The sequence below is a fragment of the Acanthopagrus latus genome, chromosome 3 (assembly GCF_904848185.1).
Source record: "Acanthopagrus latus isolate v.2019 chromosome 3, fAcaLat1.1, whole genome shotgun sequence".
In the NCBI taxonomy this organism is placed as follows: domain Eukaryota; kingdom Metazoa; phylum Chordata; class Actinopteri; order Spariformes; family Sparidae; genus Acanthopagrus; species Acanthopagrus latus.
In genome coordinates, this window is record NC_051041.1 from 16087959 (window position 1) to 16105967 (window position 18009).

At 39.3% G+C, this 18009-nt stretch overlaps 2 protein-coding genes across 5 annotated transcripts in view; one reads left to right on the forward strand and one right to left on the reverse strand.

The window, feature by feature from the left end:
* The window catches only part of mrps18b (mitochondrial ribosomal protein S18B), a 7941-nt gene extending 4198 nt beyond the window's left edge, over nt 1-3743 (reverse strand). Inside the window, exons 1-5 of the mRNA XM_037092302.1 lie at nt 3670-3743; nt 3505-3553; nt 1202-1367; nt 1029-1126; nt 873-941 (exon numbers count right to left, since the gene is read on the reverse strand). Of these exons, the coding sequence (XP_036948197.1) occupies nt 873-941; nt 1029-1126; nt 1202-1367; nt 3505-3553; nt 3670-3728 (441 nt within the window). The 5' untranslated portion in view covers nt 3729-3743. The remainder of the gene's footprint in view (nt 1-872; nt 942-1028; nt 1127-1201; nt 1368-3504; nt 3554-3669) is intronic.
* Nucleotides 1912-13509, forward strand: ppp1r10 (protein phosphatase 1, regulatory subunit 10). Of its 4 annotated transcripts, none has more exons than XM_037092298.1 (19): nt 1912-2713; nt 2884-3171; nt 6607-6715; nt 6826-6912; nt 7495-7630; nt 7728-7779; nt 7867-7956; nt 8054-8182; nt 8260-8365; nt 8986-9089; nt 9182-9309; nt 9673-9832; nt 9973-10116; nt 10235-10481; nt 10709-10784; nt 10898-11116; nt 11925-12048; nt 12159-12524; nt 13101-13509. In XM_037092298.1, exons 3-19 carry the CDS (start codon nt 6609-6611, stop codon nt 13274-13276), a joined length of 2451 nt encoding a protein of 816 aa, XP_036948193.1. In that variant the 5' UTR covers nt 1912-2713; nt 2884-3171; nt 6607-6608; the 3' UTR covers nt 13277-13509. The 4 variants fall into 4 exon arrangements, with proteins under 4 accessions (XP_036948193.1, XP_036948194.1, XP_036948196.1 ...); XM_037092299.1 differs by having other exon boundaries at nt 2884-2961; XM_037092301.1 differs by lacking the exon at nt 2884-3171.
* Nucleotides 13510-18009: the final 4500 nt, after the last annotated feature.

Here is an 18009-nt window from a genome sequence, read left to right on the forward strand (position 1 = left end):
ACAGTAGAACAAAGAAGAACTAATTTTGTTTATGGACAACAATGTAAAAAGAACAAGTAAAGGCACAGCAGTGTTATCAGTAACATTAGCAAAAAGTGTAAAAAAGTAAAAGTATTCTACATGCAGTAAAATGTCCCTCGTGACAGATATACTGTATGATTCCATCTGACATTATTAGAGCGATTATTAATACTGATGCATCAACCTGTATGCAGCATTTTACTGTTGTAGTTGCTTGACGTGGAGCTAGCTTTAGCTACTTTGTATAAAGTTATCTACTTTTAGTCCAGTGGTTCCCAGTCTAGGGGTTGGGCCCCTCTAAAAGGTCACCATATAAATCTGAGGGGTCATGAGATAAGTATTGAGAAACTTCTAATCCACAAGTCTGTGTTTAAATTTTAGTACTCACTCAAATCTTTGCTTTTGTTGTGAAATATTGGTCATCTGACCTACTTTTGAATATAACCATCTGATGTTTTGGTGTTAATAACTTCTGTGAACATCTGAAACGTGACACAAGTCCCCAACTTGACACTCTTAGAGGTCACAAGAAGCAAAGGATGGAAACCAATCTTTGTTAATCTTAAAAAAAATTACATTTCCGATTATCAACTTTTCTGCATCAAGACATAATCTTCTGAGAGGCAATTAAGAGGCAGCTAAGAATCGTTTCCTCCAACCCTAGTGCTGATCATGCTAGACTCAACACTCAACACTGGATGGCCAATATAAAAGCCTGGACTCTTGGACTTTGGTAAGGGAAAAAAAATGCAAATAAATGTATAATAGAACACAGCAATGCAGTGTAGGCTAAATCAATAGTGTATGTGTGTTTGATGTCCGTCAAGACCATTACAGTGATGCAGACCAACCTGATGGTGGATGATGATGTTTGGATCCCGACAAATTGGACAGGGGTTCCCACATATCTTGACTCCTCTCTACAGAAACAGAATTTATGTAAAATGAAAGTACATACGTGATACAAGGTGCAAATGCTAGGTGGATTAAAAAAATCAAAATTTTACAATGCAGGTTTTGCGAGTCTTCTGTGGCGGAATGCCTCCTTTGTGGTTCCTCCTGTAGCCTTCCCACACTGGACTGGTTCCATACCTTTCAATGTAATCTGTCAGGAGAAATTAATACTACTGTAAAACCAAACATTACTGCTAACAATGAGACTTAATTTTCCTTAACATACCTTCACTCTCCAGGTAATCCCAGGGCCTGTCCTTGTAGCGAGAGACTGCCTCAGCAGCCTGACCTGCATCCTCATGAAGTGGTGCTGCTTTGCAGTAAAAGTGACTTGGAGGTACAAGCAGAGGGAGACCTGGGCATGTTCTTACAGGAAGCCTCTGCAAAATGGACTGAATGCAAAAGACAATCCCTCACCACTGTTATCATTACAACATCCAAAACACCTTCACAATTCACCATCTGCTGTCATGAGTGTAATAGGAAAGGTGCCACTGGAGCTAAAATGAATGCACGAAGCCTTTCGGACACCGTAGCTATATTGCTTGTACACTAGTGATCCCCGGTCAGCCGGGGCCAATAACACAAGTGTGTGAAATAATAGTATCCTTTATATTACCGATAACATATCGCTACTGAGAAGTTGTTAAGTTCTACTTTAATTACATTATTCAGAGGGTGACTTTATACTGGACACGACAAGGTTCAGTAAGTATTGACTAACTAGCGAATAAACGCCATGCGAATACGGCAGCGTCCAGCATTTCGTCCAACTTCAAATTTAAAAAACAAAACATATGGATAGCCTCTATATACAGAAATCAATCGTTTGATAGATACATCAACAACACAATTAAATGTATTACCGGATACTGTCGTAATGGATGTAAAGTTGAAGACGATAGACGTAACAAAACCCTCACGGTGCGCTGGATGGAGGCAGCCATTTTTCTGTCAAAGTGAGGTCATGATGTTTTTTTTTTTGGTTTTTTTTAAACTTTATTTACGATACATAAAAAAAAACTCTCAAACGGCTCACAACTATACAAAAAGAGTATTTTAACACAGAGTGCTTAAGCAGTGGTTGTTATTGTTGAGGCTTAATAAATAAAATATACCCAACTTAAATAACAACAATATAAAGAAATGTAATAGAGAAAATTAAATAACTAAATAAAAAAAATATATGGAAAACTGGCAAAAGGAAAGAGTAAATCACTGATTGGTTGTAGGTGATGTGGCAGTGCTGTGGTTAAAATCTATTTTAGTTCAGGCACAAAAACGCCAGGTTAGGGTTTGGTTATCAAGGTTGGATGTAAACGATCACTCTCGCGAGACATTTCGCCTGTCGTGCGTTACCAGGTTACCACCCATGGTGCCGCATGACCACGATCCTGATAGAACAGTCGCCATTTTGAAGAAAGAATATTAACTAAATGTACAAATGAAATAATTACTAAAACCCAGTTTAATCAACAAAACGCGTTGGTGTTCTCCGTGATCTTTTTAATAATATAACTATACAGTACAATCAAGTTGAATAAAGGGAGTAGTTTAAATTCTGAGCTCCCAACTTGAGAGGAACGCCATTATGCCCTTGAGTGGAGAGAGGAGGTCGGTTATCCACCATTTTGTTTAAGCAAATACGGAGGAAAACGCTGGCCATGACGTAAAAAACGTCACCCAGTATAAAAGTTAAGTCCCTCCTTTCCGAGCTCATTCCTGGATTTGGTCAAAGGTAAGTCAAGTCAGAAAGACAACAAGGCTTATTTTCAATTTTCAACATTTTTTAAAAGCGAAATTCCTACTGAATGTATAAACAGAAGATCTGTGGACGTTGATCTAGACGATGGACGACGAAATTAGTCAGAATCGAAATTAAATGTGTGTTTTCTGTGTGTTTTGCAGGTATGAATTTGCTTTGCCGAAGACTGAATCGTCGAGGACTTTGAACAACTCTACTCTAATTCATATTTTTTTCTTCAAGTAATGGACATTTGATTACTATTTTTGCCTCCAGTTTGTTCCTGAAGGAAAGGCTAGCCTTTAGCTTTCACAGCCCCACCCATAAGAAGTATTTCAGTTGATATTAAAACCCTGAAGGTTGACGATATGAAGTTGATGAAATAAGAGATATAAGTGCCTGAAAAGCACACTCTAATATACCCGAGGCGCTGAGGATCTATATTATCAATAGTAAGTTGATTTTGAAGTTAAGTTGAACCGAGATCAAAAGAAAATAGTCGTAGATAATAGGCTAGCTAGCGGTAGCTGGCTAGCAGACACCGTGAGTTAGCTTGGTAAACAATTTGAGCATAGACAATATGATAGTATGAGCTCACACAGGAAAGTGGACGGAGGCACAATGCTCCGTTTCTTTGTGTGTGAGACTGGACTGGGCGAATTGTGTAAATAAAATTTGTAATGTAGCCAACAAATTTGTAAAATAACCATAAGCAATCTACTCATAAAGATTGCCGTAGGCATAGACAGAAAATTCCAGTTCATGAAGTCGGACTTTTTGCCTACCAGATTTGTTTTGTAGGGGCTGCTCCATGGAACGAACACCCACCGCAATCTATACATAAAGATTGCGTTAGTTTGAGGATTGTGGACATTTTATGAAGCACTGTGTGTGTGCTGAAAAGTCGATAATTATAGCACAGGGACTTCCCGAAAGCCCGCATCACGTACTCGGCAATCTGTGGATAAAGATTGCAGGATGATTCAAGCGAAGTGGTCTTTCGAAGCATAAACAGTCGGGACTGACAAATGTGGTGGATTGGTTGTGGTTTGCTCTTCACCTCGGACAGCTCCGGGGGCTAGCCGTGTTCTCGGAGCAATATTTGGGAGTTTTCTTTCTTTCTTTTTCTCTCTCTTTTTTTTTTTTTTTTTTTTTTTTTACATATCGAAACTGAAATGCAGAGCAAATAGACATTGATGTCCATGTCTTTGTCTGAGCGACATACACGTATTGTTCGCTAGATATCTGGTGCACGTCGTCTTGTTTTTCTATCACCCAGTACGATCTTTGCTATGAGCCATTGTTGGTTGTGCAAAGATTGGTTTGCCGTCGTCGAAGTGGTTAATGGAGGGAGGGCTCTGAGACGCAGTCAGCTCTAAGCTCACTTCTCTTTGTCAAGCGGCTTAGCCACAGGAGCAGGCATGTTCTCAGCAATGACAGATGTCAGGTTAAGCGCGAGCCATTTATAGGCTTCCTGACCTGCCCTTATATAACCGAGGGCGTTTTACACCGATACTTGATTAATTCGGGTTTCTTTTATGAATCTTCATCGTTGCCTCACGTATGTTGTTGCGCAACCGAAATCCAAATTGTAGTAATACATTGTTGTTGTAAAGGGCTTGGTCATTGAGCACTGCCACAGATTGTTTTGCTATAATGTACCAGTGGTATATGGAATAACGACACAGTATGACTTAACACAAATAATGTTCTCTCCCCCATTGAACCAGGAATCAGAGCCATGTTTAACACTGACTTTGTGTATATGTGTAACAATTGTGACATTTACAGGAGTTGTGTTATTTGCAGTGTTTTGGAGGTCTGAGACTATATAAAACTTCTACTACAACAGTTACACGGGTAAGACCTAACTGATTCCTCACATCATGACATTTCCAGTGAATTGAATTCCACCAGAATTGCGAGCACTTTACATGAATTAACAACCTGGCACGGAAACATTTACATTATAAATGTATAAACATGGAAGAAACAAGTGCATGTTTAAACAAGGCTGAGTCTAAGCTGTTCTATCTGGAACTATTTGGAGAGTGTATAGAGGACCTTATGTCATCATATTATTTAAAGTGAATGGAAGTGAAGACACTTATGAAGGCCAATGTGTTTTGGCTGTGTTATATAGATCACAATAGACTTTTCAAAGATAATACATATTTGGTGAAATTATAAGTCATAAACACCTTGCAGCAATGAGTTTGTTGAACATATTAATGTATAGCAGTTCAAATCATTGTCATGTAATGTTGCACTAACAAATGTATTAATTTGTAATGCATTTCTCCATTGTGTAACAACACAGACAGTATAGTGCCAGTGTGTAAAAAATAAAGTAACCTGTAGGTGGCAGCAAGTAGTCTGAATTTTACCCTCTAGAACAGTTGCCACTGATGTCATTAACACCACTGTAGTCTAGTATAGGGATGCTTTAAGGCTCATAATCACATTTGCAAGACACTAATTCTACAGTTTTCAAGCATTGCATCGTTCATACAGTTGCCTTCAATCACACTTTAATTTATAGGTGAGCACAATTTTAAATGAATCATTCATCCTCTCATCAGATACCATATTAATAAGTGAAGACCTGGTTGATAAGGTACTATTGATGTTTCTGTGTCCAGTCTCCTTGTTTGGGTTGCATTTTTGCACAAATGTCCATAATTGTGATAGAGTTGTGCTATTAAAAAAATGATAAATCAAAATCAGTAACATTTCTTGCAAAAATTGCTCTCTTTGGCTACGTTTATTCTAACCAAACTTTTAACTTTCTTCTTGGTTTGTATTTGAAACTTTTAAATATAAGACTAATATTTCTAATAATGTTAGTAACAGTAGTTGTAGCTATTGAATACATAGTAATAAGTGCATTTGATATGATAAGCCAAACAGATGAAGTAAAAAGTTAGGCAAATAAACCAAGAAGGTTTTTACTGTTAACACTTAATGGCTATTTACAAGAGTTTTTGTTGTCTGCATTGCAGCCTGTTGAATCAGATTTTGAACTTGAATAAACAATGCTGGGCCACATACACACAGCTGTCTATTCAAACAGACTATATGTCCTGTCCTGCAAGTGAAAGAGGAAACACTGGCACTGAAGAATAAGTTGTAGCGACCTGCCCTTGTCCCTGCTCAACTGGTGTCAACCTGGCCTCACAAACCTCTTCAAACATCTTAAATATCAGGCAGCACACTGAAGCTATTATTCACTGTGGCTGTTTGACTACCAGAGCAGCAGCATGCTGGTAGCTGGAAGAACATGACTGACTTTACTTATCATGTCAGCTACATCATGAATCTAGAAAATGTTGCTTCCGTCTCTCTAAGTGTGACAATCAAATCATGTACTGAATAGTTGATCAAGGTGGTCTGATCCTAATTATATGTGTTGTAAGCTGGCTTGTTGCTAGGGCTACTCAACCCTTGTTGGCTGGCTCATGGTGTTGATCTCCTGACTGGGGTGTTGTGAGTCAGTTCTTTGGACCTTGATGTAAATGGGTTGGTCTTGTCAACCACTGAATCACTGAAATGTGATGATTCAAAATATAATCTGGATGGTGTTTTGCACTAAGTAGAATCTGGCTCTGCTGTGACCTTGTTAGCCTGATACAGTTTTGATCCCGTGGTGATTAATGTGAACTGGTTTTTGTAGCCCTGGTGGGCCTTTTTTTTTTTAAACAATAAAGATAGTTTGGGTGGAATTTAGTTGCATGGAGCTATCCTTTCTCTCTGGTGGGCAAACAGTCCTCAGTAAACAGCACTTAAATATGTTTTACCGTAGACAGAAGATTGACCATATGTATCATAAATGTAATACATCTGTGTCCTTTTGGCACGAGTTATAGTGTGTGATGTGTGTATTTCAGATATGGCCGGGGGACCAGTCGACCCCAGGGAGATCTTGAAGGGGATCGAGGCTCTGTTGGGAAAAGATGGAGAGCTCCGCAGCCTGGAGGGAGTCCCAAAGGTTTTTAGGTAAGAAACTGGAGACAGGATACCAGTTTGTGCTTTTACTGTAAGCTTAAACAACTAAGTTACAACTCCTACACCATGATGTCTTACCACTTTTTTCTTTTTCAATGCAGCCTGATGAAAGCTTCTACCAAGATGGTCAGTAGATGTATGTATCTTAACATCCTGCTGCAGACGAAATCCCATGATGTGCTTAACAGGTAGGCCTTACTTCACTTAGTGTTCTTTATATTTGAAGTCTTTGTCTTCACTAAGATATATTAAGGGCATATTAATGATGTTATTAATGCAGGGGTTGTTACATCTATGAAAACATTCCATTGAAGTAAAAGGAGTCTAAACTCTTAATCAAAACAATTCACATAAGTCAAGGTCTGTGTTGTGCTTACTAGCTTTTTCCAGAGCTTTTGAGTCCACTCTGGTAAAATTAAATGTTGTCAAAGTTAAATGTTGCTTAAATTAATGAGTGGGGAATTCAATCCTGAATTTAAAAAATGTACGCAAGTGTGGACAAGAACAAAGTTAAATAGCTCTATCAAAAATTCTATTGTAATTTTACATTTCTCTACTGTTGTGAAATAAATCCTAACCAATAACGGTGGGAGCAGGATGCCTTATTGTTAGTTTTATGATGTGTTTTCGTCACTAACTCTTTGTAATTACTGCATGGTGGAAATGAATACAATCACTCTATTGAAATACTTACCTGTTGAAATCATGTGCTTCTTCTTTCATTGGCCGTATACAGTTTATTTTATGAAAAATTTGCTGTCTTCATTCAGGTTTATCAGGGTTGGAGGATACAGGCTGCTCAACTCCTGGCTCACCTACTCTAAAACCACCAACAACACCCCCTTGCTGCAGCTAATTCTGCTTACACTCCAGAAGCTGCCTCTCAAAGTGGACCACCTCAAACAGGTACTGTCTTTAGTTTATGACCTAGAACACAACTCCAGTATGTCATACAAGCAGCGGTACCATCTAACCTGCTGCTTATGCTTTTATCTTCTCCCAGAACAACACAGCCAAGCTGGTGAAGCAGCTGAGCAAGAGTGCAGATACTGAAGGTCAGTTTGCTTGTACATCAGAAATCTAAACTCTTTTGGAGGGACAGTAGCATGTATCCAGCTAATATTTTTGTCTTTTATTTGCAGATCTGAGAAAGTTAGCGTCCGTGCTGGTAGATGGCTGGATGGCTACGATCCGATCCCAGAGTGTCTCGAGCAGTGGCAACTCTCCTGCCGGTACAGATAGACCATTTCTCTTTTTGAACTTATGTCACTGTTTTATGCTGTCTCCTCATCACACCAGGCAGTAACACATTTTGTAATTGTCTTCTAGATAAGAAAAAGAAGAAAGATGAGACCAAGGTATCTGTGAGGGATGTGAAGGAAAAGAGTGGCGAGGAGGAGCGGAAGAAGGAGAAACCTAAAGCTCATGCCCCCAGCCACACAAAGATTCGCTCCATAGGTAGGCTGAACCTGATGGCCCTGAATTTTGGATTTTAAAGTTCTGTATGAAATACTCAATACTTTTTCTGTGTGTAGGACTGGAGATGGACACTCCTAACCCGACCCCTCCTAAGAAGACACCTGCTGCCCCACAGCTTGGTGACAAGTACAACATCAAGCCTCCAGTCCTCAAGAGGCCAAGGTACTATATCCTGTGCCTTGTTGCCTCAGTACCACCACAGCACTATCTTGTGGTGTATTAATGTAACTGCGTCATACCCCACTGCCCTGAGATACAATATAAAGCATCACAGTTAGGTGTTAGGCCACCATATGCTTCCAGAACAGCTTCAGTGCACCCTGGCAATTATTCTACAAGACTCTGTACTTGAGGGATGAAAGGTGGAGATGGTGGAGAGCGCTGTCTAACAAGTTGATCCCAAAGATCTCGCTGATGTTAGTGTGGGTTGAGATCTTGTAACTGCATATCTTCATCTTCAAGCCATTGAATAAGCCACGTGACCTGTTCCAATTCAGACATTAGTTAGTCTTTTGTGAGTAAAACTCCTGCCATCCATCCTCCTGCCATGAACACATCTTAAAGTGACTCGCATCTTCTCTCTAGCCATCTTGATTCAAAATCATCACTTTGATATATTCCACAGAGTATGATTGGATGTTAACCGCAAAATTATCAGTGCATTGCACCTGTGTGGAATCTGAATTTGTTATGTTTCTGAAGTAATTTATTCAAGTTTTTCTTTTAATTTGTCAGATGTCGGTACATGTTTCTGTATGTTAATCTTTATTATTGTTCAACAGCTCTGGTCCATCAGATGCTCCGCCTCTGGAGAAAAAATACAAACCTCTAAATACCCCTTCGAACTCAGCCAAGGAGATCAAAGTTAAGATCATTCCAGCACAACGTAAGTTCAAACATACATTTAATTCTGTTTTAAAGAGATGATAGTGATGTAGCAGGTGTGGTGTTCATTGAACTCTTATGTCCTCACCGCAGCAATAGAATGCACAGGGTTCCTAGATGCCCTGAATTCTGCCCCAGTGCCTGGGATCAAGATCAAGAAGAAGAAAGCTGGCACCAGTACTACGCCTAACACCAAGGTCGTCTCCCCTACTTCTAACAAGGTACTGACTGATCTCAGTAGATTAGTATCAGCGTGTGTTAACTGTCCACTGTCAGTCCAGAAGATCTTCAGAACATTTTTACATTTTGATGTTTATTTAGTAGTTCACATATTTTATTGTATCAATAAGTATTATTTTATTTTTATCTGAATTTTAACCTGCCCTTTGCTGTGCTGTTTTAATAATAATCTCCATTCTGATGTGACGTGATGTTGCAAATCAGTGAATCAGAGCACCCATCTGTTTCCTCATGCAAGACTTAAGCCTCTTATGGGTTAACAACTTGATCTTTTACATATACATCTAAATGTAAATCTTGTGTTAAACCAGTTGTCTCACTCTATTTGTCTTTTTCGTCCTCAGATGAATCCGTTTGACAGCAAACCTTCTACGTATTCTTCATCTTCTGCCAAACCGCCATCTCCAGAAACTGCTGCTTCCACCACACCTGCTGATGAAAACCAGGAAGTGGAGCAACCTGGGACCCCTGTTCCATCTGAAGACCCTGAGGTCTCTGACAATGGTATGGACCTTTCAAACTCACCTACATGATTCTTGATGATAATGATGTATAATGAGCTTCTTTGTCATTTGATTGTCATCTTGTGTTTAATGTGCTCTTAATGTATCCTAACAGTTTTCTTTGTCTCTTGTTGTTTGTAGGAGAGAAGCCCAATGCTCTGGCAGAACCACGTGGAGAAGAGGAAAGCTTGACCAAGAAGGGAAAGAAGAAGAAGACGGTTCACTGGGCTGAGGAGGAGCAGCTTAAACACTATTTCTATTTTGATCTGGATGAGACAGAGAGAGGTAAGCCAGATGGGTCACATTCTCCTAGTTTCTTCTGCAAAAGATGGTCTCATAAAGGGTATTGCTCTTCATAAAAATATAATAATGATATTATTCCACTTTTCCTTACAATTCATAGTCAATGTGAACAAGATTAAAGACTTTGGTGAGGCTGCCAAACGAGAGCTCATGATGGACCGACAAACGTTTGAGATGGCCCGTCGGCTCTCCCATGACACCATGGAAGAGAGGGTCCCCTGGACACCCCCAAGACCACTGACACTGGCTGGCAGCCTGGTCAGCCCTGGAGCTAACAGCAAAGAGAAACTCACCCAGAGGGACCGTGAGATGGGCATCCTGCAGGAGATCTTTCTCAGCAAAGAAAGGTAGGACATTAAGCTAAACCTGCTGTTTCTGTGGTAGTTGGCAAGTTTTTATTTTTCCAGGATCAAAAATACATGAGTGATCAATGCCCTCAACTTAAGACAGTGTTCATAAGAAATGTTCTTTAGAGACCCTTTTTAATGTCTACCTTTTAAGAATTTCACCCTAAGAAATAAGGGTTAGGGCCTACAATGTTTGGTAATGATTTCTCATCATTTCTTATCACTAGTGTGCCTGACAGTCCACATGAACCAGACCCAGAGCCTTATGAACCCATGCCTCCTCGTCTCATCCCTCTAGATGAGGTAAGTACACCAAACACTCACTCACACATTGTCTCATATCTCTTATGAAACACATTGTATATATGTGTTTAAGTGTCTTGCCTGCTAAGCTGTCAGTCTGGTCTTCCCTGCAGGACTCCTCAATGTTGGATGACAGTTACGGTGAGCCCATGGACACCACGTTACAACAGGGCTCTGCCATGGCTCAGAACGAGAGCTCCAAGCTGCCACCCGTCCTGGCCAACCTCATGGGCAACCTGAGCAACAACTCCCGCAGCCCACAAGCCACGAACACTGTCAACAACCCAGTGGCTCCCACTGTCAATGTACAGGAGCTGCTTTCATCTATTATGGTAAATAAATGATAATGCAGTCAATAATATTAATAATAATACTACAGTCAGATAATACAATTAAAAGACGTGACAGAACCATGTACCACAGGCATAAAAACAAACAGACTGAGACAAGCAGCAACTCCGAACAGGGAGTGTAGCAACAGTTTAAAACATTTACTGAAAATAACTTTTCTGGGCTGCAGCTCGTTTCACTATCATAATTTGAGCCATTCGGTCTAATAACATTTGGAAGGACACGAAGAGATGCATGATTAAATTATTTTGGCCCCATTCAAGTTAGCTGGGCGGTAAACCAGAAGTTAACTGTCTCAGTCTGCTATCCAGGTATTTTAAATGCCGGGAAGTCAAGCTTTTTGGCTTTGAAGTGCCACTTAGCAGCTTTCATAGGAATGAACGGGGCCCCACATCCACCTCTGTGTCCATTAGTGAAATATCATCGATGAGCTGAGCTGATGTGATAAAAATCTGGGTCTACTGCAGAGTCATTTGACTCAGGTGTAAATGCAGTGTTTACACATTCCCATTGCACTTAAAAGCCCTATCTCAGCAGGTTTAGATGGGGTTTTTGACAGTGGAAAACGGGTATAAATTTTCTGTTTCTGGATTTTGCAGTGATTGGTCTGTATCTATCTGCTTAGTTTTTTGGCTGTCTGGAGCCAGGTTTACTTTTTATCTCATTAGTCAAAGACCATTTAATTCACATTTTACAACTCATGACATTTAAATCTCAGTGTAATGCATCTGTGCAATTGAATGTAAATATGTCTGTGTTGAGTAGCTAACAAGAGCTGTTTATCATCAGGGTGCTTCTGGTAGCCAGTCTACTGAGGACTTAATCAAGCAGCCTGACTTCTCAGACAAGATTAAACAGCTACTGGGCTCCCTGCAGCAGACCCAGAACCAGAACCAAGGAGGACCCCCACCAGGTAAATTCAGTATATCTTAATCCATCATCAAACTTCATCTGTGCTCCTGTTGTCATAGCATGACTGTCTGTGTTGCTTATTGTTGTTGAACTGGATTTCTTTCTGTCTAGTTAACCAGGGCTTGCTGGGACACGGTCCAGGCATGAACAATATGAACAACATGAACATGCACATGCAGATGCCCATGAATGGTGGCTATCCGCCCAACAACCCACCTGGCGGGCCTCGCTTTAACCACCCCCCACCCCCCCATAACCATGGACCACCCTTCAACGCCGGTGGAGGCCCACGCATGATGGGGCCACCACCAGGCCAGGGCCGGGGAGATAATGGCAACTACTGGGGAGATGACTCAATGAGAGGAGGCCCCCACCGAGGGGGTCACTTCCACCGAGGAGGCCGTGGCCGTGGAGGAGAGCCAGGCTTCAGGGGCCGAGGACGAGGAGGGCCCAGAGGAGGGCACAATAACATGAATGGTATGTGGGACATAGGGTTATTAGCTTATCCCCCTAAATTTCTGTAAAAAGACTTGACCTGCATTCAGTTCATTGGATAAATGCAGAGTGATAGGCTCTGGATAAACACATTTCCCATTCTACGCTGATTTAAGAACAAAAAAACAAATTAGATTGCAGATCGTTTTTTAATTTGTGACGAGTGGGCCAGTTTGTGCAAATCCATTGGCCAGCTGCCTAACCCGGGAAAACTCCTGATTGCCACTCTGCCTCTGGTGGCCAACGTAAACCAATAAATTCCATCAGTACATCAACAGTCATGTCATATCCCCCACTATGCTGCTCTCACTAAATCTTGACACTTGATGTTCTACTGTCTCACATGGTTCTCAGCGGTGGAGTCATGATCAGTAAAAAGTTGACACATAAACGGAAAAGTTTAGCATCATGAGACATTCAAAGCAGTTGACAAAAATATCTCAACTCCAGGCCACTTGTCTACTTCAACATACTAACATTTGTTTCCCAAATGGGAAAAAAAAAAGTTAACTGGATGTTTTTATGTGTTGTAAATGATGTTGTGTGTCATCCTTTCAGACATGTCCAAGAGGCCTGTGTGTCGTCACTTCATGATGAAGGGAAGCTGCCGGTACGAAAGCAACTGTGCCTTCTATCACCCTGGGGTAAATGGACCGCCACTGCCCCCCAACCACCCTGCCAACAACCAACACAACCAACACAACCAACACAACCAACACAACCAGCACCCATAGCATGGACACTAGGCCACACTGCTGCCAACCTATATCTATGGGCCTCTTGAACAGCCATTCTCAGTGATCAAACCTCTGCAGGCTGTTATAATGAGCAAGAGTCTGTCCTACACTCTGAAGTCTATGTGTGATCACTGTGTAGGTGACAGACCACTTCAGAACAAACAAGAGAGAGGAGAGTGAACCTGAGGGACCTCAAGGCTATGAGATGATCATTGAATGGACTGCCTGTTTTTATTGTGATCATTTTTAACTCTGAGACTGAAACAAGCCACCACACTTGACCACTGTGTCCGAGCTGCTGCAGCTAGCTGCCAATCTGCTCTATCATTTAACCATTAACATGGTCGACTAAATGGAAGTCTCCTACTCAGCAGAAAGCTTTCTACACAGCTGAATTCCTTTCTTCCTCTGGCTGTCGTACTGTGTAACTACATGTGATATTGCTTTCATATTTTTGTCACTTCATCAGTGAGGTTTGTACAGTAGAGTCACAAATCTTTTCCCTTCTTACACAATTCTCAAAAATGTGAGCTTAAGATTTAAGAAGCACTTTATAAAGACAAAGGCCACCAGAATTTATCCACAGCTATGATTTATGAAACTGGGCCTGAAGAAGAGTTGCATAGTATTTAAACTGCTTTATTTCCCTTAATCCTGATTTAAAAATTATATATATATATATATGTATATATATATATATATATATATATATATATATATATATATATATATATATATATATATATATATATATTTATATTTATATTTATATTTATATTTATATATATATATATATATATATATATATATATATTTATTTATATTTATATTTATATATATATATATATATATATATATATTTATATATATATATATATATATATATATTTATATATATATATTTATATATATATATTTATATATTATATATTATATAATATATATATATATATATATATATATATATATATATATATATATATATATATATATATATATATATATATATATATTACAAATGAGCTCTGCTGACCTTACAAGGATTGACAGCCTTTTCTGTTTTTTCGTGCAGCAGCCGGTACTGAATGTTAAGAAACTGAACTGAAGGAGCAGAAGCAATGTGTTCTACATAAGTTTCTCTCCATGTGCTCTGGCTCAGCAGCCAACAATTTGACTGTCAGATGATTTGTGTGTGGGTGGTGTGACAATCACGAGCGTCAAGTCTGGTCCTATGGTCCTCGAAGAAGAGCAACATGTCCCTGATATCAGAGCTGCTGCCTATGTCTTCTGCTCTCCCGTCTGAACCCAGCAGGGTTTATACCATCAGTGTTAAGGAGGTCAGATAAATGATGAACTGCTCTGTAGGTCAGCTATAATGAGTGTTTTCTGTGAAAACAATGACTTTTGTGTCTCTTGTGGGACTGTTAGAATATAAAGTTGTGTTGCTCCCTCCAACCTACATGTGTATTTTTTTAATATATTTTTTTTTAAACAAACATGGGGTTCAGGTTTTTGTATGTATGAAATACTGTATGATTGCAGAGTACACATTCATACACGTCATGTTTTCTGTTGAACTCTTTTGTACACAGTGTGTTGAATAAATGTCCAAATAGATATGGTGCTGTGTTTTCTTTGAAAGATGGATTGCTGAGAACAAGTAGTTTGAATGAAATGAGAAGTCTTGCAACGAAAGTGAATTTGGACTTGAAATGTGTACATTATACAAGGCACTGGTATGTATTTTCAGTCCATACTGGCCATGAAGCGATGTCATCCAAGCACAGCTCCAAGATGGTAATTTTATATATGCACTAATGGTGAAGAGTTTTGGAACACCCCAATTTTTCCAGTTTTTTTTTATTGAAATTTAAGCAGTTCAAGCCCAATGAATAATTTGAAATGGTACAAAGGCAAGTGTCGAACTGCTAGAGGTGAAAAATAATGTACATTCAGAACTGTACAAAAGGGCCTTTTTTTTAAGGGAACAAGAAACGGGTTAACAACTAACAGCTCTTCTGCAGCAGTGGGGGTTGATCAAGCCTTGAAAGTTAGTGCTACCAGTTCCTACAGTTGTCCCAACTTGTCTTGGATTACTTTTATGCATAAAAGTAGTGTTGAAACACACTGTCACACCATACCTTCGTGAGTATTACAGTATTGTACTACAGAAAGTAGAGGCAATTAACAATGAAAGGGAGACAGACCATCATAACACTTAAAAATGTAGATCTTTCCTACAGAGAAATGTGAAGAAAGTCAAGGTGTCAGCCAGTACAGTTTCCTTCGCCATCAAAAGGCAATCCGAAATCTGGGGAAACTCTTGACAGCAAGAGGTCTGGAAGACCCAAAGCCACAACAGAATCAGAAGACAAGTTTCTGAGAGTCAACAGCTTGTGTGATATGAGGCTCACAGGACAACAGCTTCAAGCACAGCTTAATAGTGGTCGGAGAAGACTTTGAGCTGCAAGTTTGAAAGGTCGAGTTGCAGAAATAAAGCCATTGCTAAGATGTCAAAATAAGAAAAATAGGCTTTTCTGGGCCACGAAACACTGCCCATGGACTACTGAAGACTGGAAGAAGGTGTTATGAACTGATAAATCTAAATTTGAGATCTTCAGCACATCACGCAGGATTGTTGTATGCCACAGAGTAGGCAAAAGGATGCTTCCTAGTGTGTGACAACTTCTGCAACAAAGCTTGGAAGAACTTTCTGAAGTATATTTGATTTCCATTGCAGAAAGAATGCCACAAGTGGGTTCAGCTGTTATATCTGCCAAAGATGGCTACTTTGATGAGTCAGACATGTTGGTTTATAAATTGATTCCCTAATTTATTTTTTTAACTTCAATTGTTATTTGTTCTTTTCTTTCATTTCAGAGTACAATGAGACATACAACTGCATACATTCCTTTAGATATTCTATATGAAACCAAATTTGAAGTTAAAAGGACTTGAGAAAACACCTTCAATCAGCAACTGTTTAGTCACACTGACAAATAACTAATTTGATAATAATTTGAAAAGACTAATTTTGTCTTTTACATATCCTCAGTTTGAAGTGAAGAGTTAGTTTTTCATTTCACAAAAAAAACAGCAGAGGCTTAACTTATTGGTGCTACTTTATTATTTCATTAATGTCTTTATATGTTTACAGTCAATTCATCTAGAAGTGTAAAAGTGTGAGGGGGTAAAGACTCATTCGTTCATTCACTGACTCATTATTGTGAAAACATACAACCCTGACTAATCTTGAAATGTATTAATGACACAAAGTAATTTTCACCACATACTGTTTTCAAACTAAAAAAGAAATGCCTCAGGAGAATTTTCCCTGTCAAATCAGAATACTCTGGGAGGTCTGCTAAAATGCTGTTTATGTTTTTAGTAATTATTTTATGGGAGCTGATTACAGTATTTTTATCCAATTTTTCATTGTCATTCTACAACACAGGGATGTATGTTATAATCTCTTCTTGCTACAGAAGACAGGTCAGCAGTGGCAGGAACCTTGAGAGGCTAAAATGTTAAATGCTTACCACTCTGTCAGTGTTTTGAAAGAAAATCATACTCCCATACTGTTCTTAAAGCCTTACCAGTAGTGAATTTAGGATAGATTAATGTTAGGACACATCCTCGGGAGAATGAATGTGTTCTTGTGTGCCAGTGTAAAATCTGAGGCCTGATAATGGCAATAGAGCAAAGATCAAGAGGTCACGGGTAATCAGAGAATTCAATCTTTGTGGGCTATCAATTATTTATTTATTTGGATCAGTGCAAGACAGAGTGAGAGATTATATTTCTAAATAGGATGACATTACATTGGACAAAGCAGGCAACTTGTACTTTTGTTTAAGCATAAAGCTGCACAATCACAAAGTTGAAATGTATGTTGTTATGACTTGACTTGTAAAATGAGCTGATGCACAATTTATACATAAATATACTGTATACATTTCCTTTTTTTCCTAAATAGTATATGTAATGGGAGTCAATAGGGTTGTTTTATTCCTCAACAATAGTATTGTAATCTGGATTTTATTAAACACAATTACCAGTGATGCCTATGACGTTTTTTGCAAAATAACTAAAAATGTAGTGTTCCAAATTATTTTGCAAAACAGAAGAAAGGGATTCAAAACAAATCTGTCATATTATTTTTTCATTAGAAAGTTTTTTTTTCAATCAAAAATATTGTTACAGGTCAAAATTACATTTGAACATATGAGCCCTTCCTTGATATCACCTTAACAACTCTCTCATCCATTGAACTTGTAAGTCCATGTACAGCTTCTTCCTGCATTTCCTTTGAGGATGCCAGAATTGGCCCCCAGAGCTGCTGTTTTGAGGCAAACTGCCGCCCACCCTCATAGAGCTTCCTTTTAAGGGTGCTCCACAGGTTGTCAGTAGGGTTAAGGTCAGGGGATGATGGTGGCCACGATGATTATTTTCTCCCTTTATGCCCTTAGCAACTAAAGCCTCAATGGTATTTTTTGCAGCAGGGAAATATGCGCTATATTGCATGAAAATTAGTTAACCCTGGAAGGCACGGTTCTTCTTTTTATACCATGGCAGGAAATGGGCAGTTATTAACTCCGCATATTTTGCAGAGGTCATTTTGACAACTCCAGGTACCCTAAAGGGGCCTACCAACTCACTTCCCATGATTCCAGCCCAGAACATCACTCTCCCACCTCCTTGCTCAGGTTGCAGCCTTGCTGGGACATGGT

Excerpts from the sequence above, each read along its gene's own strand:
- ppp1r10 (XM_037092298.1), top strand. The coding sequence starts at position 6,609 with ATGGCCGGGGGACCAGTCGACCCCAGGGAGATCTTGAAGGGGATCGAG. Across the intron at positions 9,090-9,181 it reads TAAGATCATTCCAGCACAAC|CAATAGAATGCACAGGGTTC; the intron begins GTAAGTTCAAAC and ends TCCTCACCGCAG. Across the intron at positions 9,310-9,672 it reads TCTCCCCTACTTCTAACAAG|ATGAATCCGTTTGACAGCAA; the intron begins GTACTGACTGAT and ends TTTCGTCCTCAG.